Source organism: Phoxinus phoxinus, assembly GCF_949152265.1.
Source record: "Phoxinus phoxinus genome assembly, chromosome: 13".
Classification (NCBI taxonomy): Eukaryota; Metazoa; Chordata; class Actinopteri; order Cypriniformes; family Leuciscidae; genus Phoxinus; species Phoxinus phoxinus.
In genome coordinates this window covers 10,494,154-10,518,259 of record NC_136888.1, presented here as the reverse complement: position 1 = coordinate 10,518,259, position 24,106 = coordinate 10,494,154, and the positions used below count along the sequence as shown (strand labels likewise).

The 24,106-nt window shown below is 36.0% G+C and overlaps 1 protein-coding gene across 3 annotated transcripts; it reads right to left on the bottom strand.

Moving 5' to 3' along the window:
* Positions 1 to 52: 52 nt before the first annotated feature.
* On the bottom strand, positions 53 to 22,160 carry shprh (SNF2 histone linker PHD RING helicase). Of its 3 annotated transcripts, none has more exons than XM_079633441.1 (30): positions 22,140 to 22,160; positions 17,647 to 18,240; positions 17,397 to 17,526; positions 16,721 to 16,939; positions 16,554 to 16,632; positions 16,281 to 16,431; positions 14,959 to 15,055; positions 14,480 to 14,736; positions 12,642 to 13,268; positions 12,000 to 12,251; positions 11,818 to 11,896; positions 10,717 to 10,880; positions 10,369 to 10,625; positions 10,156 to 10,277; positions 9,930 to 10,018; positions 8,583 to 8,675; positions 8,392 to 8,499; positions 8,160 to 8,302; positions 7,898 to 8,071; positions 6,603 to 6,665; positions 5,755 to 5,980; positions 5,530 to 5,667; positions 5,338 to 5,439; positions 4,649 to 4,720; positions 4,381 to 4,569; positions 4,148 to 4,240; positions 3,974 to 4,060; positions 3,161 to 3,339; positions 2,877 to 2,957; positions 53 to 1,075 (listed from the first exon to the last, which is right to left on the bottom strand). In XM_079633441.1, the coding sequence occupies exons 2-30, from the start codon at positions 18,229 to 18,231 to the stop codon at positions 979 to 981; spliced, it is 4,953 nt and encodes a 1,650-aa protein (XP_079489567.1). In that variant the 5' UTR covers positions 18,232 to 18,240; positions 22,140 to 22,160; the 3' UTR covers positions 53 to 978. The 3 variants fall into 3 exon arrangements, with proteins under 3 accessions (XP_079489567.1, XP_079489565.1, XP_079489566.1); XM_079633439.1 differs by lacking the exon at positions 22,140 to 22,160 and adding an exon at positions 18,798 to 18,919; XM_079633440.1 differs by lacking the exon at positions 22,140 to 22,160 and adding an exon at positions 18,460 to 18,476.
* Positions 22,161 to 24,106: the final 1,946 nt, after the last annotated feature.

Sequence of the window (24,106 nt, the reverse complement as noted above, 5' to 3'; positions counted from 1 at the left end):
TCCCTGAGAGAGAGAAATTACATTCCAATATTCAATAAAAATGCTTCTCTTTCTGCCATCAATTTATTGTATAATTTTGTTCCATTCAAAAATGTGCAAGACTGTATTTTGGTTATCACAAACTGATGTTATAATGAAAAGATATTATAATGTTTTTCAGTGCAGCTTAACAGAAATAATTCAGTTCCTCTGTCTTTGTACATGGTAATCCCAAGACAAAGAAAGTCTCTTTTTTTCTTTTTTACTTTCTGGTTTTACTTTTTACAAGTGGTCTTTATTGGATGAGTTTTACAGACATTGACGTGATTCCTTTTGTCTTGCAAATAGCACCAGATAAATGTTCCTACATGGTCTGCTACAACTTTCCACAGACAATCCACTGAATGGAGAGTCTGAACGGAAGACACTCCCCCAGAGATCAGTGCTGTAAAGTCAAACGATTTCCTTCCTAAACATAATGGAAAAAGACCATAAAACGCATTTAGATAAAAAAATAAAACAGGACAAGCGCATAACACGATATGTGACGTATTATTGGAATAATCAACTTTACAGCACAGATTGACAGACTGTGATTCCAGTGGGCTTCTTATAAAACGCTTGTTCGATTAATCACAAATAGACGAGTGCTAATGATAAAACGAATCCACTGTACAGCATGTTTAACATTAGAAATGTATTCTAATTTAAATACAGATCCTTAAAACATTATTAAAAAAACATTTATGCACAACAAGGCATTAATAAAAATCGCATCTACTATCAATCAATCTAGAAAACAATCAATCTAGAAAACAAACAGAGATACAAGACTGATACATTCAATCATTTTCTTTTCCACATCGAGTATAATGAATAAATTACACCACGGGACAGATCGTATAGAAAGGGGAATGTGCAAAGCAAACATATTGGCGTGCTGGAGAGCAGCGGCCAGCTCGTCTCCTGGCTGGTGTTAGTGTAGTGTTCACATTACATTTACTCAAGAGCCTCGCTATCCTCTGTGAACAGCTCGGCCAGATCTGCCACTGTAAATACGGAGGCCTCCGAATGCTTCATGGACGTGGAACTATGACTGAAGAAGAGGTTGATTTGAGACAGATTAGTCAAGGTCATTTTCAGTAAACAAAGCAACAAAACAATGTAAATATGCAGAAGAATTAAAATGGATAGTTCACCTTAAAATGCAAATCAAGTCATAATTGACTCACCCTGGCATACAGCCTTCTTTCTTTAAAAAAAAAAGTTCTGCTCATGCTTGTACACATAATGGCAGTAAATAGCGACCAGCGTCAAGTTTTTATTTTTAAAGATGCAAAATTATCAAATAATCATCCCATGTGAATCATGTTGTATATTCCAAGTGGGTTACGCTTTATTTTAAGGTGACGTAGTTACATTGTACGTACTAAAATGAGTATAGAGTAATATTAACTACATTTACTTACTATAGAGTTAAAGTTAGGGTTTGGTTTAGGGTTAGTTACTTGTTATTATGGATAATTTACTGGAATTACTATAGTAAGCACGTGTAGTAACGTGTAAATACATCACCTTAAAATAAAGTGTTCTGAGGTATACAATAGGGTTTGACGATGTGCGCATTAGTGTCCCTCTATTAGTGCCTCACCCAGAAAAAGCAAACAAGTTGTGAGAGATCAAGATTAACAAAAACACGACATGAAACGCAATGCCTAGAAATCCCCCAAAAAGTTATCTGTGTACTTTCTTCACTGAGTCAGATATCATCGGACAGGAACTCCATTTATCTGAAAAAGGGACCCCGCGGTTATATACACCTCAGAGGTACATGGGTTGTATTTCATTTAGCGTTTTTATTTATTTAGATTCTCACAATTTTTTCTGGGTGAGACAGGGTGAACTGCGTCGCTTATAAAGTCTCATGAACATGCATGCCATGCAGAGCAGACCAAAGGCCAAGGTCAAGAATTTTGTTTAATTCATTCAATTTAGATTTGTTTTTCACCAAACCATATGTGACCCTGGTCAAAAGTAGAAAAGTACATAAGTCAAAAGTAGTCACATTTATTTAGATTTAAAGATTCATACATCATCTGAAAGCTGAATAAATAAGCTTTCCATTGATGTATGGTTTGTTAGGATATGACAATATTTGACTATTTGAACATCTGGAATCTGAGGGTGCAAAAAAAATCGCCTTTAAATTTGTTAATTTATGTTCGCGATTGTGCTGCATTCACTTACAAAAATAAATGTTTTATATATTTACAGTAGGATATTTACTAAATATCTTCATGGAACATGATCTTTACTTAATATCCTAATGATTTTTGGAATTAAAGAAAAATCTATCATTTTGACCCATACAATGTATTGTTGGCTATTGCCACAAATATACCTGTGCGACTTGTGACTGGTTTTGTGATCCAGGGTCACATATCGTATATGCATAGAACACTTGGAATATACAGCATGGGATCATTCTGTGATACTTTTGCGTCTTTAAAAAAAAGCTTGATGCTGGTCGCTATTCACTGCCATAATATGGATGAGCGAGAGCTGGATTTTTTTTATATTTTATTCTCTTTTTGTGGTCCATAAAATAAGGGGCATAAGAACAAGTAAATTATGACTTAATTTTAATTTTAGGATGACATATACCTTTAAGAGTACAATTACTCTGATCCCATTAAGTGGCTTGACAAATGCAGTTTTCTTTCCTGTATTGACCAGGGAATTAGGGTGGGAGATATTTAAAAAAGGGGAGCTTCTAGCAGTGCACTTGTATGAGGATAGGGTATATAGGGTTAAACATACATAGACTAAAAGTCAGTATAATTTAGAATTTAAGGACTATGTGTTTAAAATGCCCTCCTTGTGTGTCAAGGACTCACCACTTTTCTACTGTTTTTAGCATGGCTTGCATTCGCTCCTCAATGGTGGACTTGATCAGAAACCGATGAACAAACGTGGATCTGGAAAATAGATGAAAAAAAATAATAATCTGATGACATCACAGGCCTCTTTGTTTTTTTTTTGTGTCTAAATGTGCAAAAACCTTTTTGGAAATTGTGCCATTTTATTGAAAAAAGAGATATGCTGCAAGCCAGATTCAAACTCATGTGAGCAACATGTGTTGAGAGCATGCTGAACACTTTGTGAATGGGTTGATGCCTACTTGGTCTGGCCAATCCGGTGCACTCTTCCGATGGCCTGCAACTCGTGGGCGGGGTTTAGGATGGGCTCCACCAGCAGCACATGCGTCGCCTCGATGATGTTCAGCCCGTTTGAGCCCGTGTGCAGCGGCATCAGCAAGATGTTGATCTTATCCTCGTATTTAAAAGCACTCAGGTTCTCCTAAAAAAAATAATGCACATATCATCATTTCACATTTTATATCTATTATGGGGAGACATCTTTGTGGTTTAAGAAATGCAGTGGTAACTAGGGATAATCAGTCCATTTATTTGGATAAACTGTGGCCATTTTAAGATGTCATTGTCATGAACCATTAACTGTACTCAACTATCTGAATAACAGAAAGCGTAGTTTTCATAGTTTGTCTTATCTGAAATAAAAAAATAAATAGATAAATAAATAAACCAAAAATAAAAAAAACAGTTCCAAAATGTATTTAATTTCCAGGATTGTTTGTCTCATTTAAAATAAATCAATAAAATAAAATATGTTTTTTCTTCAAAAAACTTTTTTAAAGTTGATTAATTTATTTTTTTGTGTCTCATTTTAAATGAATAAATAAATGAATTGAATTAATATTTCACATGAAAAAAAAACAGGATGGATTAAAATGGATTTAATTTAATTTCCTGAGTTTTGCATCTCATTTATAAGTAAAAATAAACAAACAAAAAATAAATAACCATATATATTTAATAAAAAACACTGTGGGTAATTAAAGGTAACAGAAATAATTACATTTATGAAACATGGCTCATTTTGTTGGTACATTATCATCATATTCAACACAAACCTGAAATTTGTGAATTCCATTAATCTGTGCAAACTCCATGTTGTTGTCGAAAAGGGCTTTAGCAATGATGTCCAGGACGCCCTGCCACTGACAGACGAGGCGTAAATGTAAGGTCAAAGGTTAAGAGCTCTAGTCTGCGGTTTGATGTAGTAACTCGTTTAATGAGAGCGTTACCGTGGAGAATACAAGAGACTTGGCTCCCGGGTCGGTCATCTGGATTTTCTTTAGGACTCGAACCACAGCTTCGACCTTCGTGGAGTGGCTACCCTACAGGGTGAAGAGATTACAGAGATGCCACAATCATATCTGACCTGCCTGAAAATGTCACATCAGTGTTTCATCGCAGTAAGTACACCTGTATTGTAAAAAACATTAAAAGCCTAAAAAAAGCAGCAATTGCCTCTGACCTTCACAGGGATGTCCTGCCCCTGGTGGGCGCTCTCAGTGGTGAACACATACGAGATCTCTGAATGTGAAGTGGTTTGCCGGCATATGGCGCACTTTATGGCTCTACGTCGATTGCCGACGCTGTACTGCTCCACGATGATGGCGATGCACTCGTTACAGAAACAGTGTCCACAGGTCAGTACGGCCCACTATCAATCAAAAACACCTTCAGAGTACGGTATATACTTACAAGTAAACAAAAATTTGTTTGTCAAGTGATTACTTTACCTCCTGACCCAGTGGTCGAGCACAGATCGGGCATGGTTCTGGATTCAGACCGCCAGTGGACTTATCCTGAGACTGAATCAATCAATATATAAATTACTACATCAAATGCAACTGTGTTGTTTATCTATAAATGTCTTAAAGACATATCATGCAAAACAGGATTTTCTTGCTCTTTTAAAAGTTTGAATATACAATTTAGACAGACTCAATTTCACAACGTAAAGTAAAATACCATCCCTAATCCACCCAGAACTTTTGTAGAAGCTAAACTAGAGACTTTTCTACTCGTTTCACATGAAGACAGTTCAGCTAGTCATGACAGAAGTTGTGTACTGTATCTTTAAGACAAGACACTACAGGTGAATAAGGTAAACAATTTAACAGATAGATTTCACCAGACTTTCACCAGTTGATTAATCACAGTACATTGAGACAATTGTTTTGTAACAATAAAGTTTAATACAATAAACACTTAAATGTGTATTTTTGATGTTTTCAACTAGTCTGAAAGAAGACTAAAAGTCCCAAAAATGTACTCTTGAACTCTTAAAGGTATAGTGACAAACAATACTTAGCTCCAGCTCCTTAGTTCAGAGAGAGGATGAAAATGGGTAGATTTGTGTGTGTGTAAAAACGCTACTAAATGTTAAATAAAGTTCCTTTAAAGTGAGAAAGACATCATGTTTTACCTTCTCCAGGTTATTGAGATAGAGAAACTGCCCAAGCTTTTTCTGCAGTTGTGATTTGGCCACGGCCCTGTCATTGAGCAGCTTTATCCTATTCTGCTCCACCTGTTCACATGTAAAAAGAGACAAACTAAGGGCTCGTACGTCTCTTAAGTCACATTTAGCATGACAGATGGGATTCTTCGTCATCATCACCTCATGAGGTTCTATGATATGCAGCACTTTGGGTTTGGGCTCATCAGGTAACCGCACACGCAGCCTCTCGGTGGCCATGCCCAGCTCATCTATGGCCGACACGTGATCCCGCAGTGACATCCAGTACTCATGCAGCAGCTGAAAGACAACCAGATGGTCGTGAGACAGGCATTTTGATGAATACATTCAAGCACTTCATCATGCAATGAGAAATCGATCCCAAACCTTATATTCTTTCTTCCAGGACTCAAAGAGCTCCATGAAAGAGTTTCCCTCCTCTATGAGGCCAGACTCCAAGCGGCGGACCTTGGCGAAGGACAGGGTGGCTTTGAGGGCTCGTTCTGTCTCACTGGCCGCCCACAATCCTCGACTGGTGGTGGGGAGTCTGTCATCTACCAGACCTTCCTCATCTTCAATCATTTCCTCAAAGATGGCCGTCTGCCCCTTTACTCTGCCCAAAACGCATAAAAACCCCCACTTTACAAGAAGGTCTGACTTGTTAACATTAGTTAATGCATTATTTTACATAAACAACTAACAATTGTTTTTAACATTAACAAATGCTGTACAAATATATTGCTCATAGTTAGTTTGTTTATGTTAGTTCACAATGACAGTAAAAATGAGCAATTACCAAGATTAATAAATGCTATCGAAGTATTGTTCATTGTTAGTTCATCTTAACTAATGTAGTTAATGTTTACAAATGAAACCTTACTGTAAAGTGTCACCAAAAAGTTTACTGACTATAATTTCTGCATATAGTGTTTTAAAAGAATAGTTTACCCAAATGTCTTTAGAAACCCATGACTTTCTTTTATTGGTTTAGATGACTTGGAATATAGTGCATTCAGTCATTTTGACAACTTTTATGATACTATATTTTATGGATGAAAGCAGCTTAGCATTCTGCTAAACATCTCCTCTGTGTTCTACAGAAGAAAGAAAAGTCATGCGGGTTTGGAACAACATGAGGGTGAGTAAATGATGACAGAACTTTAATTTCTTGGTGAAATATCATAAATCGCAAAATATCTAATGACCAATTGATTTAATGTGGTGATATAACTTACGTATGAGAGAAAAGCTTTGATTCATAGTCCGTAAAAAGTTCATCTGCTTTGCAAAACACACAGCTATGGAACAAATATTAAAAGACCACATTTTAAATTCAATGTGAACAATTACAACAATTTTCATGTATGACGTTTAAGGTGAAATGTGCAATTTCTTAAACACTAGAAACTACAAAGCAAAAAATGCAAAATCAATGACAGTTACAAAACATATGGAACATAGAGGCAATGCATTATTGTTATATATATATATATATATATTAGGGCTGTCAAAATTAGCGCGTTAATAACGCATTAACTCAAATTAATTTTAACAGCACTAATTTATTTAATGCGCGATTAACTGTTTGACCCGTTGCCATAGCCCGTAGTTGAGAGATAACGGTTATGCTGCGTTCACACCAAACGCGAATAGAGCGTCTGACGAGTGATTTCAATGTTAAGTCAATGTAAAGACGCGTTTACGCGCGTCTGGATGTCTCGCGGCGCGAATGAGGCGTTTAGCACGGCTCGGTAGACGTCTGTTTGAGCAACTGGCTCAGTGCAAAGAAAGAGAAATAATGGTAACCTGTGTTTTTCTATATTCTTTTTCCCATGTGTTTAATAGACATGAACAAGTTCTTTGAAAAACATCTTTATGTTCTTTATGATCTATGTTTAGGGTGGTTTCAGTAATAATAAATGTAAATTGTACATGTTCAGTAGAAGTGTCGTGCGAAAATGTACACAGGCTTGTGTAAGTAAATTGAGTAAAGAAAGAAAAGTAATGGGAACCTGGTATTTCTATGATATTTTTTTCATGTGTCTAATAGAAATCAACAAGTTCTTTGAAAAACATGACCTTTGATACTATGATACCTTTGATAGATGTCTAGTCTTCATGATGTTGAGTATGGTTTCACTAATAATAAATATGCATTTGCTTAAAGCATCCATATTTGTCCACACCCATGTTGATTAATGTATTCAAAACTTGAAAAGTATAAATTTAAGGTACATTTAGAACTGATAAAAATATGGGATTAATCACGAGTTAACTCATGACAATCATGCGATTAATCGCGATTAAATATTTTAATTGATTGACAGCCCTAATATATATATATATATATATATATATATATATATATATATATAAAAATGTGCAATGAAAAATGTAGTACATTTTAAAGCCATTTTCACTAGTGGCCTTTTTGAATCACACTGTTAGAAAACGGTCATTATTTTTCCAATTAAGTTTGGTCCTGCTACTGTAATATAAAGTATGCACATAAAACAATGAAGATTTTTACTTGTTCAGTGGCAGTCGAACAGGCCGTAGGTGGCAAAATGTCGTTTCCTCGATGACTTGTTGAGATGGCGGCCCCTCCAGCTTCTTTACAGCATCCTGGACCATTTTCTGTGATTTCATCAAATCATCCATTTGAGTGCTGAGCAGAAACTGAAGACCACGAGCATCTCGAAACCTATAAATTAGATGTTTTTGTTTATGCATTACAAAATATTTGTCTGTAAAAAAGGACTAATCTGTCATGTGAATGGATGGAAGATTACTTGTCTGCCAATGAGAGCTTGTTGGCTTGTTGTTTATAACTGCAAGTGAGCTCATTTTGGATGCGGCCCACAAGGTCATCATCCATAGAGTACTGAATGGCCTGCTGTATGACATCCAGCCACCAGGGAGAGCGAACGTTCACCTAGGGCAAAGCACACACTTATCAATAATTAAACTGCATTCAAAAAACTCTAACATGAAAAATAAGCTCAATGATAACTGAGGTTTTACCTTGCGTTTTAGCTCTTTAATGTGCTGAAGAACAGGTTGCAGGTTCTGTTGTGCTTCTGAAACCTCTGAATTCACCTTCGCCATGTAATGCTGCTTCAGCTGCTCAGCCTAGGATGAAAACACATGGAACTAGAAATGATAGCAGACTGAACTCATTTTCTTATTAAAAAATATATTATATTTAAGCCAACCTCTTCTTTGAGACTGTCATCTCTCAGGGTTGGAGGAATCCCAGGATGCTTTGCATTTAGAAGCTCTATCAAATTATGGGTTGCATGAAGCCTCTATAATTTCAGACAAAAAAAATCCTCAATAACGTTGAGAAGCAACAATAAATTGCACACCAAAATAAAAAAACTCTGGAACAATTTTCAACATCTTTTTAACAGGAGGTGACAAAACAACAATAAATATTAATTTGGAACGATGAATTGAAATAAGTTAAAAAAATATATATAAAAAAGGATTTGGAACTGGATGGATGGATAGAGTGAATAGAATGATAGAGCGACTAGAACATTGGATGGATACAGAGAACAGAATGATATATAAAGAGAATAGAACGAACAGAACGATAGATAAAGCGAATAGATCGACAGACAGACAGATAGATAGATAGATAGATAGATAGATAGAAAGAATGATACAATAGATAGAGAGAACAGACTAAGGCCTCATCCACACTACTGCATTTTAGTTTAGAAACAGATAATTAAAACGAATACGATCTCTGTCCACACCAGCGTTTTAGCTGCGTATTAGAATTTATCTCCGTCCACATTAAAACGACTGAAAACGCAGATCACGTGACTATTCACCAGCACTGGGCATGCGCGTGCTGGTGTAAACAGGCGCATGTAGGCAGTTATAGCATTTTAAAATGCAGAATTTACTTGCACAACAGCTGCTAGCAAAGACAACAACGTCAGTAACGCTTGTAATTCGTTATCATGTCACTAACGTTACGTAGTACAGGCTGTTTTTGTATGTTTTATTCCCGGGGACGGGTCATGTGATGGGTGTCTGACGAATCAGGGAAGGATACGCCATCATGGGTGATGACACCCAATCATAGAGCCGAGCGTGAGCCTCTGCGTCATCGTTTGTAAAGTCCTCCGTTTTGACCGTCTTCACTAAAACGCCCTACGGAGATTCAAAACGGGGTCGGAGCGTTTCTAAACTTCTCCGTTTTAGGTCTTCGTTTTTGCCATTGTAGACTGGACGGGAGGTGCAAACGTAGCAAAAGGTCTCCGTTTCTAAACGAAAACGCAGTAGTGTGGATGGGGCCTAATAAATAGAGAGAATAGAGCAATAGATATAGAGAGAAAAGAACGATAGATAGAGCGAACAGAACGTTAGATGGAGCGAAAAGAACGTTAGATGGAGCGAATAGAACGACAGACCGAACGAAAGATAGAGCGAATAGAACAACAGACAGAACGAAAGATAGAGTGAATAGACCGACAGAAAAAATGATGAAGAGAGAACAGAACAGAACAGAACGACAGGACAGACATGAATGAATTGGAATGATTTACCTGAAGGGAATCAGTTTTCAGTCTTGCTTTATGTTCTTCAGATGATCGTAACACATCCCTGTACATCTCCACTGCATCTGCAAACTCTCCTGGCAAGGACAGGAAACCATTGATTAATGTCTACAGCAGACGAGGCAGGTGCAGGTACATAAATACTGTAGGTGTTCAGATTCAGATTATTTTATTTAATGCCACTGTAGGTGTTCAGAAACAAGGCTCACAACACCTCTAATGATGTGGATTCCAGCCAGACCATTCAGAGCACACACCAGCTGCCTGTGGGCTTCCTCACACTCCATCCGACATTTCTTCTGCAACGACTTCAGCAATTCCTCCATTGTCATTGTGCTGGAACAGGAAACAAACAAATCAATGTGGATGAAATGAACCGAAACACTTAATCTCTGATCAACTACATCTAAAATCTTTTTCTAAGAACCTCTTCTGGAAGGGCAGAAACTCTCCTCTGACAGCTTGCGGGTGGCAGCAGGCCTGGCGTAGACGCAGAAGAGGGTATAATATGGTAGTGACGGTACGTCGGTCCAAACTACCCAGCTTTAGTGACCAGTCAGAGATCTTCCTTAGCTTGACAAGAGCATCCTGGGAGCAAACCTCATGCTGACGGTGGTAAAAGTGTCCTTCCACTGGGGAGAAGTTGAGCCAATGGGTCTCTTCTGTTTGAGGGGGGATTTGGATCTGGAAATTAAGTATATGACACCAAATTAAAGCACAGATGAGATGTTGGTTAAGATTAGACAGTTAAAAGTCAAAGATTTAACCTACTAACCTGATCAATGACATCTTTTTTGGCAGATCGCCACAGTAATTGACCAATGACATTGTAGAGTGGTCCTGTATTGCCATGGCGATACGGGCGATAGAGTAACTGGTCCCACCAGTACTTCACCCAATAGGGATCAACTCCCAAGAACAGGACAAGACCATACAAGTCTAAAAGATAACAGATAAACCAAAAACGATTATCATCGCATAATAAAAACAGTTTTCTGATAAAATTAGGCTAATTCATTGCTGACGTTAATGCTAAGATATTTTGTGACCGCAGTAGTCAAATGAACTGGGAAGTTATTTTAAAGGTGCTGTTGTATGTAACTTTTTCACTCTACTAAAGCATAAAAATACCATAACATGTTTGCAGATATTTAGGAAACATGCTGAGTTCACATACTCGTTTCTCTGAAAAACAGTTCTACAGTACAGCCAGTTATTTTACTATAAATATTTATACACAAACAATAAAATGTGTTAGTCAAAATTATACGTTGGTAAATATTGCTATTTATTGCAATATATTGTTACACATATAAATACATTGTTTTAAAATATAATTCTTCCATGAATTTATTAAATGAGAAAAACATCCCTTGGTTATTTTTGACTACTACAATTTAGTGCATTTTGCTCTTACATTGTACATTTTGAATCAAAGATTGTTTGGTTATTTAAAAATAGATGTTTATTTTAAATGTATACATAAAATACATAAAACACACACACACACACCATACAGGTGGAGCTGGGGAAGGTGGAGGGTTTCTAAAAGCACGCTGCAGACTGCTAACAGTAACACTACCAGTATTTGAATGTTGAGCCGCAGCATATTGGCCACTGATGCAACAGCAACCAATCAGCTGCGCTATGTAGATAACGATGTGATCGCTACCAATTGAGTTAAGGACCTACCAGCCTGCACCATCTAGAGTTTCATGACAGAACATGGTATATATAAACACCCAATAGTACAACTTGGACATACAAAAATATTCCACGAAATTATTAAGCAGAACAAATGTTTTTCTGAACAGTAGTGTGTATGTATATATACACATCAAGATATTTTTTGGAATGAAATATTAATTCTGCTCACCTTCCAAACCTCTCTGCACAGGTGTTCCACTGACACACCAACGATTAACAGATGTGAGACGCAAAGCCATCTCTGCTGCCTGTACAGATAAAAAACTATTTCATAAAAATGATTGTGCTGTCTCTGAGATTAAAAATGAACAGGATAAATATCAGTAATATTAATGTGACTGAAGTGATGACCTTAGCTGTGGTGCACTCCACCATCTGAGCCTCATCCAAGCAGACGCGCCACCACTCCACGGCCACTAGAGGGCTCGGTATGGCCATGTAGCGCTTCTGGTTGCGGAATCGACGGCCGTCTTTGCTGTTGCTGTGTGGGATGTCGACGTAATTGAGTTCAGTGCGCAGCACGTCGTAAGTGGTGATGACCACATCCTGCTCAGCCAGAATGTGGGGTTGGATGAAACCATGTCTCTTCACGCCCTGATACACCTAAAAACAAGTTTCAAGTAAAAAATAAAAATTATTTTTAATGGAATACTGCAGTATTAATCATAAGTGATTTATGCGTGCACATCATTATTATTTTTAATTTGTATGCCCTCGTAGTTGACATCTTTCTCTCTTTGAAAGTCAATGGGGCCCATCAACTGTTACTGACATTCTTAAAAATATCTTCTTTTGTGTTCAGCAGAAGGAAGACATTCATACAGGTTTGGAACAACTTGAGGGTGAATAAATAATGACAGATTTTTCATTTTTGGGTGAACTATACCTTTAAGTCTTTTAAATAAACAATGCAATCAAAAAAAGAATCAAGGTCCCCACTACTGGTTAAACTAACTAAATAGTAGTAGTAGCAGCTCTCTTGTTGGTCCTTACCAGCACTCTAAGGGAGGAAGTATGAATGTGCCGGTTAATTTCATCCACCCACTGGTGACAGATGGAGCTGGGTGAGATAATAAGAGTGGCTCCAGTAGACACGGGTGTCATGGCCACCAGGCAATGAGGGCAATAAAACGGGGTTGTTTCTAGGTTCTCCTCTTTATAGTTGACACACTCCGCGTGCTGCCACAGCAGACAATTGAGGCACTGAACCCGAGGCTTATAGTCCACCAACCCGAGCTCTCCACAGATGCACTCAAAGCGGTAATCTGAGGTGTTAAACGGGATCACAGACGCTCTAGTTGGGGTTTCAGGTTCAGGCTTTGAGTTTTGAGTAAGATCTGCTTCGGTACTCTCAATATGGATGTTTTTTGTCATTTGATGTTGGGGTTTGTCTGCTGTTTCTTTATCGTCTTGATCTGCGATGTCTGCTGACGTCTTCTGCTGTGGATTCTCTGCGTCCAGAAGGGAACCTGACTCAGACTTCAATTCCTCTGTGAGGAGAGGAGGTTCCACACTGTCTTCAGAATCTGATGCTGTGGTATAAGAGGTCAGCGATGCCTCTTTATCCTGAGCAGAAACTCGACGAGATGTTCTCCTGGGAGTGGCCTTGTCAAATGATTTCTGCAAAAATAGTAAAAAACATGAAAAAGTGCATTTTCTATTCTACACATTTAAAGCGTCTTATTATTATTTTTTCTAAAATGGTTACTACAAAATAAAATTACAAAAAATGCTGCAGGATTGTAAATGCAATGTAAAATTATTGTTCATTTAATTTATTCATTTTTTGCATTTAGTAATTTGTTTGTAATAAACACCTCAAGTGGTCTCCTAAAAAAAGTGTTTTTATGTTTTTTTGTGAATTATGTTTTTTAAAACATACAAACAGAGTGTGACGTCATATTGTGACTCCTAATATATATATATATATATATATATATATATATATATATATATATATATATATATATATATATATATATATATATACACACCGGTATATATTTTTATTTTTTACTAATTCATTAACGGGATAGTTTACCCAAAAATGTTTATTCTGTCATAATTAACTCACCCTCAAGTTGTTTCAGATCTGTATACATTTTTTTCCTCTGCTGAACACAAAAGAATATATTTAGAAAAATATGGGTAACCAAACAGTTGATGTAACCCATTGACTTCCATAGTAGGAAAAAGAATACCATGGAAGTCAATGGGGCCCATCAACTGTTACTGTGAGATTCTTCAAAATATCTTCTTTTGTGTTCCGCAGAAGAAAGAAATTCATAAAGGTTTGGAACAACTTGAGGGTGAGTAAATTATGACAGAATTCAAATTTTTGGGTGAACTTTCCCTTTAAGTAACATCCTTATGCTAGAAAATATAGTTCCTTACATGCACAATAAGATTAGTAGCTGCCATCAACTTTTTCAATCAGATTTTAAAGACATAACTATTACTTTTATCCTAGTATATATGTATATTTAAATATATAGTTATTCATAATTATACTAATTAATAATTTAAGCTATATAAAGCTATACAATATGGTGTCTCTAAAACATTTTAAGTCTGTTATTCGAGAATTGGAGGATGAGTCACAGAATTGTAAATGTTTATAATGTTGTATATTCTATGGATATCTTATTTGTATTGGTTGTGTTATTTTTGGCTGCCTATCTTGGCCAATACTGTAAAAGAGATTTCTTCCTGGTTAACTAACGGTTATAATAATAATATTAGTAATAATAATAATAATAAGGTTGTTTTCTATATTTTTAATACACCATTTTTTTTTTGAACTCTCTATAGAAGAAGTGAAAATTACACACAGTTGGATGAGCGGTGGGCTTCCTCTTCTTTTCTTTGTAGTTCTTCCCCAGTTTGAAGGATCCTGCTAGCCCTCGTCCTCTGATCTGTTCCACTATGTTCTCACTAATGAGTTTGGTCAAGATTTTCTTAATGTGGTTACGGTTCTTTATGGTGTCGTACTTGTACATGGTCCTTAGATATGCAAAAATGACATTGATTGACGCTCCTTTCCCAACCTTAATTTCCTTGATCGCAGTCAACAGCATCTCACGAACAGCTGAAAAGAGAGGGGAAGTGAATGCAATAACTTATTCATTATACATAATTTATGCACATAGGAGATGTTCTTGGATCAACAACCTTAGCTGTAACATTATCTAAAATATTTTTCCCTACCCCAACAATAGCATTTGAATGCTGCTCTAGGACCAATCAGGATGTTGATCCAGGAACATGTCCTGTTTGGTTAAATCACATTTGATCAAATGAAACATTTTACCTGGATAAATGATCTTCTCCTTGGGTCTCACCTCATGTTTAATGGTTCGTTGTTTCTCTAATGGTGGAGGAGGGACAAAGTAGTTCACAGATTGTCCCTGGGGAGGACAGAGACACAACAGTAAAACAAACCAATTTTTTTTTCTAATTTCTGGAAAGCCAAATAAAGATTTCATTGTCCCTTGCCATTTAATTTGAAAATTCCGGTAACACTTTACAATAAGGTTACATTTGTTATAGGGCTGTGAAACGATTACTCGCAATTAATCACATCCAAAATAAAAGTTTGTGTTTACATAATAAATGTGTGTGTACTGTGTATAATTATTTTGTATATATAAATACACACACGTTCATGTTTATATTTAAGATTTTTTTTTATTTATATATAAAATATTTGTATTTATATATAATATAAATTATATATAAATCTATATACAGTATATACATGCAAATATTTCTTAAATATATACAAGCATGTGTGTGTATTTATATATACAAAATAATTATACACAGTACACACACATTTATTATGTAAACACAAACTTTTATTTTGGATGTGATCGCGATTAATCGTTTCACAGCCCTAATTTGTTAACATAAATCAGTTGTTCTCAAACTTTTTTGGACACGCAAGAACCAATGAGGTTTGTTCTCCCACGTCAAGCAGGTTCGTTTGAGCTTCTGTTTGTGTTTAAATGTGAATAGAAGCCTAAATTAAATGCTCATTAGATGCTCATTGCTCATTAAATGCTAAATTAGATGCTCATCATATAAAGCGATCGAGTCTCTTCAGACAATTTGGACTAAACCACTCGATTCAAATGGATTAGTTTTACAATCTCTTTATGAACTTTTTAAAGCGTCAAAGTGGTAGTTGCGTAACTGTCAATGGACGGACAGAAATCTCTCGGATATCAATTAAAAAGCAGCTGCTATTCATGTTTCTGCTGGTTTTCCACGACCCCCTGCAGTACCTGTGCGCCCCCTATATTGATTACATGAACTACCAATGAAAAATACTTCTAAAGCATTTATTAATTTTTATTTATTGTTCATTTCAACATTCAGTAATACATTATTAAAATAAAAAGCTGTATATGCTAATATTATTTAATGGACAAGAGCTAACATGAACTAACAAAGAACAGTTGTATTTGTTTATCGTTTACAAAGATGAATAAATCCTGTAAAATTTTTAGTTAATGCATCAACTACTGGAACCTTATTGTAAAGTGTTACTGAAATGACATTAGGCTTCTGGATTACATTCTGTAAAAATAATTTACAAGCATTTAAGGGCACATGTAATTGTAAACTCACCACAGGTAAAGTGAGAACCCCGTGCTCCAGGTTTTGCCGGGTGTTACACAGAATAAGAGCCAGTACTTCCACGGTTTTCCCAAGCCCCATCTCATCAGCAAGGATCCCACCAGGCCAGTCCACTCCAGCCAGAGGAAACTCTCGGATCAAGCTGTGATTGAGGTCAAGGTAATTAGAACAATGACTAGCATGACTTATCTACAAAACTGACCGATCTATACGTTTTAACTACAGTTTCAGTATTTACTGCTCAAAGTAGAAAAAGAATCATACCATCCAGAGTAAGGATTGTAAAAGAGTTTTTTGCCACAAATCGTGATCATTTCCCTCCAAAGAAAATGCAACCTTTGCTCTGTGCAAGAAATACAAAGACTGTATTAGCACTGAACCGTTCTCATGCACTGACATACAGCAAAGATGATGATAAAGCTTTGGAAAACCTTGAGAGCTGCTTCTTTTGTACTTCTCTCTCCTCAGCATCCAGCTGACCGCCTGACTCTGATAGGGTCTCAGCACAGGTATGAGGCCCGGGTGCTGGACGTCGAAGCTCTTCTCCGCTGCTTCTGTCAGGTGGAGGTGTCGGACATGATCGTACAGCTCCTCAACGTTCTGACGCTCCAGGTCAGTGTCACACTCCTCCTCTTCGTTGTCCATCACCTCTAAAAAATTCAAATCAAATCGTAAAAGAACATTTCGGGAACTAATGTCTATGCACAGAATATGCATAATTTCAACTTATCTTACAGTTTATAAACAATAAAAGTATATTTTAGCACCATGAATCTCACAGGTAGGTTTAAAAGGCATCTATATAGTTTCATCCTGCATAAAGACATATTATAAATGTGTCAAAAATATTACTTGAACATTTTACATGATTTAACTCATAGTACTGTACTGTTACAGTATTGTATACTTGTTTATTTTAATCAGAATTTGTATTTATTGTTTGTTCAAATTACATTTTTGTGGGCTTAGTGGGCCTTGGAGTGCAGCTCCACCTCCATGTTTCCTGTTTGCTTTTACAAAATGACAAATAATGTACTTTTGATGTGACCCCCTCACTTTTAGCTGGGAATCTAAATGGTGGCTTATTAAAATTATATTTAAGATTACCGGGGATGATGAAGTCATAGAAGAATTCCATTAATTTCTGCAGAAGCTGATTGGCTTTTTTAATGCGCCCATTTCCTTCACTGAGGAATTCTGGTCTGCCCAATCCTGATTCGAGAAGAACAATTTTCAGCTGTTCAAAAAAGCAAATGGAGAAAAAACACAGTGATTTGTTAATGTTATGTTTTAATGATGGAAGTATTGAATCCACTGTCACAAAACCGCTCAATCCTGATGATTTTGAAATACACACCTTTACCGATTCATCTCCTGAAGCATGGCACAATTTAATAACCTTTCTCTTCTGTAGCCAATCCAGATCCTCCAACAATTTTCCAACATAGGAACATTCAATCGGCACAGGGCAGAGACGGCCAGTTCTGACTGTCTCAACCTCCAATTCATGACTATCCAGACTCAGACTTAGATTGTCACCTGTTTTCTGCAGGCAGAAGGAATCGTCTACAAGCACAAAAGGAATCTTTGGATACAGGTCAAACTCTCCAATCAGCGCGCTCCACCCCTGTTCGAGAGCAGAAAGGGGGATCACATTCAGTTCTATGGTATCTGGAAGAGAATCTTGTATGGAGCAGCTTGGACGCTCTTCTGATGGTCCTTCTTCTGTGCCTGCAGAAGATATAAAACACCGGCTTTCCTCTTCCTGGCTGCTCTCAAGCACTGGTCCAGGCTGACAGCTGTCCGACGGTGCTGGGATTGACTCCTGAATGTCTTCACAATCTCCTTCATTTTTCCGATCTTCAAGCATATTCCACTCCAGTCTCCTCTTGGCCTCCTCGTCCATGCGCACCGGCGGCGCACGTTTCCTCCGGCTGCTCATAGTGGAAACCTGCAGAGATACGATGACACAAAGTTTAATTTTCCTATTTATTTACCATTTTGAATTAAAATGCTTCAAATTAAATGAAACTAAATGTAACAGCAAGCGTGAGCAGAATTATACACCACTTCGTTTAGAAACAGTATGAGAGTATTATATCAGTTGTTAGGATACATAGTAGTGCAAATAAAAACACAAATGTACAGATGTTCAAACTAAATCTCTTACAGTTACAAAAGTAACAGTTACACACATCCTCTCCATTACAGAATCACGTATTCTGCACTATATTATATTACATTGCAATATGTCAGACTGCAGCTTCTATTTAATTCTGCACACAAAAAATTGTGGTAACATGCTGACATTACTGCACTAATCCAGTTACTTGGTAAATAAACAAAATTATTTTTTTATTTTTTTATCAAGTAAATTGAAAAGAATTCCGTAGGACGTCAGTGTAAAATAAACAATATCAGAATTGAAATTATATGTTCCATTCATTCAGACAAACGCTGCAGAATACTGACTATCAGTAAACCGCTTTATCAGCAGTCGAAATGTACCTTTATTTTTGGTTTGGGATGTGTTCTTGTCAGCAGCAAATGTCCTAAAATAACTTTCATAAGCTCCAAAAGCAGCGCGACATTTTCATGCGTCTCTCCGCCATATTTAAAATACAGGAAGCGACGTAAGTCTGTGGACTCGGACTGAACCAAAACAATGCCAATGCACTGTAATATCTCAAGCACTAGGTGGCGCTAAACATCAGTTTACATCCAAGGATGGGACTCTTCAACTCAGGTTTCATATAGCCTGCATTTAGGCATGCATTTAGATAGATAAATGGTTTGAAGATTGGGTGACGTGGAAGTAGAAATATTATAATCTGTAGGTTAATTATGATGGACTTCTGCAGATATCTGTATTGTGTATTCATATCTTTTTTTTATATTTTGCTAATATTAAGAGTTTGTTTAGAATTATTTTATATATAGGCTAATTATTCAGACTGAGAATGATTAGGCTATATCTGTATATGTAGGCCTATATAATAATTATAATAAAAATTATAATAATAATAATAATGACACTACAACAATTATTGTAGGTCTATAGGCGACGACTGCAACACACACTTTATATTTCCATGTGTAGATTATGCCTATAGTATAGTAATAAAAACATCACAAAATCAATGCTTCTCACAAAGTTTAGCAAAGACTACTGTATCATGTATGAGTTAAATCAATCATACACAATGTATAACTAACTAATCATATAAAAGAGACCAAGACACATTCCCCAGTCACCCTGAAAGGAGCCAGTAAATGACAATTGATAAACAGTTTAATAAAGCAATAAATAGTTTAATCAGTAAACACCAGATAGCAGGCAGACGTTGATTCAACGTTGATTTTTAGTTGTAAAGGTCAGTATCAATCATCGATCAAATTTCAACGTTGAATCAACGTTCACTATTTGGTCGGTATATCAGAATGTTATTCGAAAATAAAACATCGATTTAACCTTGAAATGAGGTTGAAAATTAGCTAATTTTGCATCTCATTTGGAAACCAAGGTCCCATAGTCTGGAGGAAGAGAGGAGAGGCGTACAATCCATGCTTGAAGTCCAGTATGAAGTTTCCACAGTCTGTGTTGGTTTGGGGAGCCATGTCATCGGCTGGAGTTGCAAATGAGATGCAAAATTTGCTCTCATCAGAAAAGAGGACTTTGGTCCACTGTGCTTTATTAAATCCAGAGTCAACGCAGCCGACTACCAGGACATTTTCAGAGCACTTCATGCTTCCTTCATTTTCCAGCAGGATTTGCACCAGCCCACACTGCCAAAAGAACCAAAACCTGGTTCAATGACCATGGTATTACTGTGTAATTACTGTGTGATTTCATGTAATATTCACATTTTCTGTGATTTTGATTTTGTGAGTTTCATAAGCTGTAAGCCATAATCATCAAAATTATAACAAATAAAGGCTTGAAATATCTCACTTTGCATGTAATGACTCTATATAATATATTAGTTTCACCTGTTAAGTTGAATTCTTGAAATAAATCAACTTTTTGATGATATTATAATTTTATGACCAGCACCTGTATACATGATGAGTTGAGTTCATTTTGACTTTCCTTGGATTTTTAGCCTAAGAAAAGTCAGAAGAGAGAAACATGTTAAATTTGCAGTTTCTCCCTCAGCATCTACCTATTAAACCCCATTGTAGCAGTATAAGCTTTTATTTTTTATTTTGCATAATTATTGAAACTGAAAATCTTTAGTCAGGGGAAACTCTCTAATCAATACATTTAGGCCTACTTAGTTTACATTATTTAATTTGTGATTAGTGTAGATCTCTTCTACATTAAATTAGTTGAGTTAACATAATTAGTTAATGAAATAATAAAACAATAAAATAAAGATTAATTTAAGATTAAACATATTTCTATATAGCATTGCTTGTTCACACAAAAGAACTGATTTGTGACACATCAATGTTTTTTGATTTGTGGAATAAAAGTTTTATTTTGAAGTAAAAAGATAAAATTAGACCCTTGGGGTAACATTGGCAACTAAGAATTGGCCCAAAGTGGCATATTTTTTTTAATTACATTTTTTAATTAAAATGATTGTAAGGGGGTTATTTCATATTATCACAAATTAGTGTCTACATTTCAGACATCTTGGCTTTCATTCAAACCTAGGTAAACTGAGTAAATTATTACATTTTACATAAAATTTTTGATTTTGAAATTTATATGTGATTTTGAAATAAATATGAAAGCATATAAATATTATGCTATTGAGTTAATATTGAGTTGGTGATATAAATGTACTACTTAGATTATTATTTTTTTTTACATAAAATACAATAAAAAATATATAAGCTTTGCTACTTTTACACTCGCGTGCAAAGCCCGCGAAAACCTGGCAGTTATAAGCTGAGTCTGTGCCCATCGCGTGCACACCCCGACTCCGTTCTGAAAGTGAGAGGACTACGCCTGACAAAGTTTTTTTGAGGTAAAGTACTTTTTCTTTAAATAATATTTAAATTACTGTTTAAAATGTAGCATGTACCATTAATACAAATATCAATGACCTTTAAAAATATGAAGAATGTAAATAATAAAGAGAGAGAGAGAGAGAGAGAGAGAGAGAGAGCTATAATGAAATTAGCCATCCGTCATTTTATAATAATAATAATAATAAATGTGTTTTATTTGTATATATATGTATGTATATATGTATAAATATATGTATAATGATTATTATTATTTATGAAAAATCCTAGGCCAGTGTATAAACAGAAAATTATGTAAGAATTAGTTAAGTTCTTTAATTATTTAAAGAATTAAATTGCATCTTAACTGTGACTTTTATGATTTCTTTTTTGTTGGTGGGTTGGTAAAATGGTAAATGGACTGCATTTATATAGCGCTTTCACAGACCTAATGGCCACAAAAGCGCTTTACATTTTGCCTCACATTCACCCATTCATACACCGACGGCAGTGTCAGCCATGCACGGCGCCATCCAGCTCGTCAGGAGCAGCTGGGGTTAGGTGTCTTGCTCATGGACACCACGACACTTGGTCAAGTGGATCCGGGGATTGAACAACCTTCCGGTTTGTAGACAACCTACATGAACCACTGAGCCACTGAGCCGCGGGTTGGAAAGTCTAATAAAATGTATTGCCAATAGCATTGCGCTTTACATTCTTTATTCTGCCTTCTTGTCCTTGATTTTCTCTAGTCTTGAGGCAGGATCATGACAGACCCATGTTTTGTGTGCAAGCACATGGCCTTTTGTTTGGGCCATGTGCTTGTGTTGTCTCGTTACTCAACCCCGCCCCCTTGTTCTACTCGTTAGTCATTATTATTGTTTAATCTGTCACCTGTTGTCATTATTAGTTTCTCCCTATTTAGTCCCCTTGTGTTTGCTGTCCTATGCTGGTTCATTATTTATCCCTAATAGTCATTCTATGTCATACTTTGTGTGAAACTACCCGTGAGTAACCCATTGAAAGTCTTGTCTGGAAAGGAGTGATTGATCCTATCTTTACTGTTAGTTTGTCTGAGTCTTAGTCTAGTGTTGTCAGTCTAAAGTAGTCTAACCTGTCTTGGTTTTCCCCCTCGTGGGTTTTATTTTCTCTGTTTTTTTTTTTGTCTTTAAATAAATGTTGTGTGTTGCATACTGTCTGTGCTTGGGTTCATCCTCGTAACACTACTCTCTGTGCAGTTTCGAATGTTATTTTACATATTCATAAATCGCTTTATTAACTTTGGGATAATAACATGAAAATAATTATTGATTTTTGTAAGTGTAGTCATCTTCTGAATTGCCATGTTCAAACCATATGATTAAATATTTTATTTAAAAAAATCTATTTTTAATTTGTACAAATTGCATTTGTACATGCAATATCAAACTCATATTCAGTGATGTGTACACTTTCTCCCCTTTTGTGTCAACAGCAGCGGAATAAACCAAAGTCTCTTTTAAGAGCCATCCAAACACTGCGTCATTAGTTTTGTAAGTATATATTACTGATAGATTAATTAAAGTAACATCATGCAGCAAGTTAGTCAACAGTGATGTTATGATAAAGACATTAATGGCATATAGTCTTAAAAATGGTCTATCATCCTGCATCTCTCAATGAAGTCCTGCAGAGTTTGGCTTCAACCCTAATCAAACACACCTCAACAAGCTAATCCAGGTCTACTAAAGACTGGTAAGTTTTTATCAGTGTTGGAGCAAAACTTTGCAGGACTGTTGCTCTCCAGGACTGATGTTGGCCACACCTGGTATAGACGCACACATTTTAAATGGATTACAGCTCATTATGAACTATGTTTAGCCAAGAAGTCAGCAGTCAATAAGGAAGATACGCTTCTTATTGATCTGCAAGTAGGAAATCGTATTTTAATAGCAATACTTTTCATACATTGACAACATAGTTTAAAAACTAGTTTATATAATTTGATAAAGCAGCAGGAAGATGCATGCACTCAAATAAATGATACGTTGGATTTATTTAACTTTTTTTTATGGTTTAAGGGAGGGTTTGTTGCATTAACATTATATATGTTAATTACATATGATTAATACAATGTTGTTTAGTTGAATCCAGTTAACATTGTTCATTTAGTTAAAAACTCTTAAATTAAGTTAAATTATCTGGAAATGTATTAAAATTAAAACAAATAATCCAGTTTCATTGATCTGATTAATCCAGTTTATTCAGTGCATATGTTAAATAGCAATTTGTACAACTTTTACAAATTTAACTAACAAGAACAACTTGTACGTGTATTTATACATATAACAAGACAAGAAAATATAAAGAATAAATACAAATAAAAAAGTAAAAGAATGTATAAATTATGTGTTCTGTAAGGCCTCATCCACACTACTGCGTTTTGGTTTAGAAACGGAGAATTAAAACGAATACGATCTCCGTCCACACACTAGCGTTTTAGCTGCGTATTAGAATTGATCTCCGTCCACATTAAAACGAATGAAAATGCAGATCACGTGACCATTCACCAACACTGGGCATGCGCGTGCCGGTATAAACAGGAATTGTCACTGATTGACTATTCCTCAGATTTGATGAAGAAGAAAGTAGCTACCTCTGCAAAGATTAGAAATGTCGAAGACCAGAGATTTCTTTTCATGGATCGACGACGAGGTGGAACTTTTACTTAAAGTTACAAGGGAATACAAAACAGCCATGGCGGCAGAAAACACAGACTGGGAGTCGTCGCAAACCAAATACGGCGACATACAAACTTTACAGCACATCAATTAACAATTTGCTTGTATAAAAACAATACCTGTACATATCTTTAAATAACC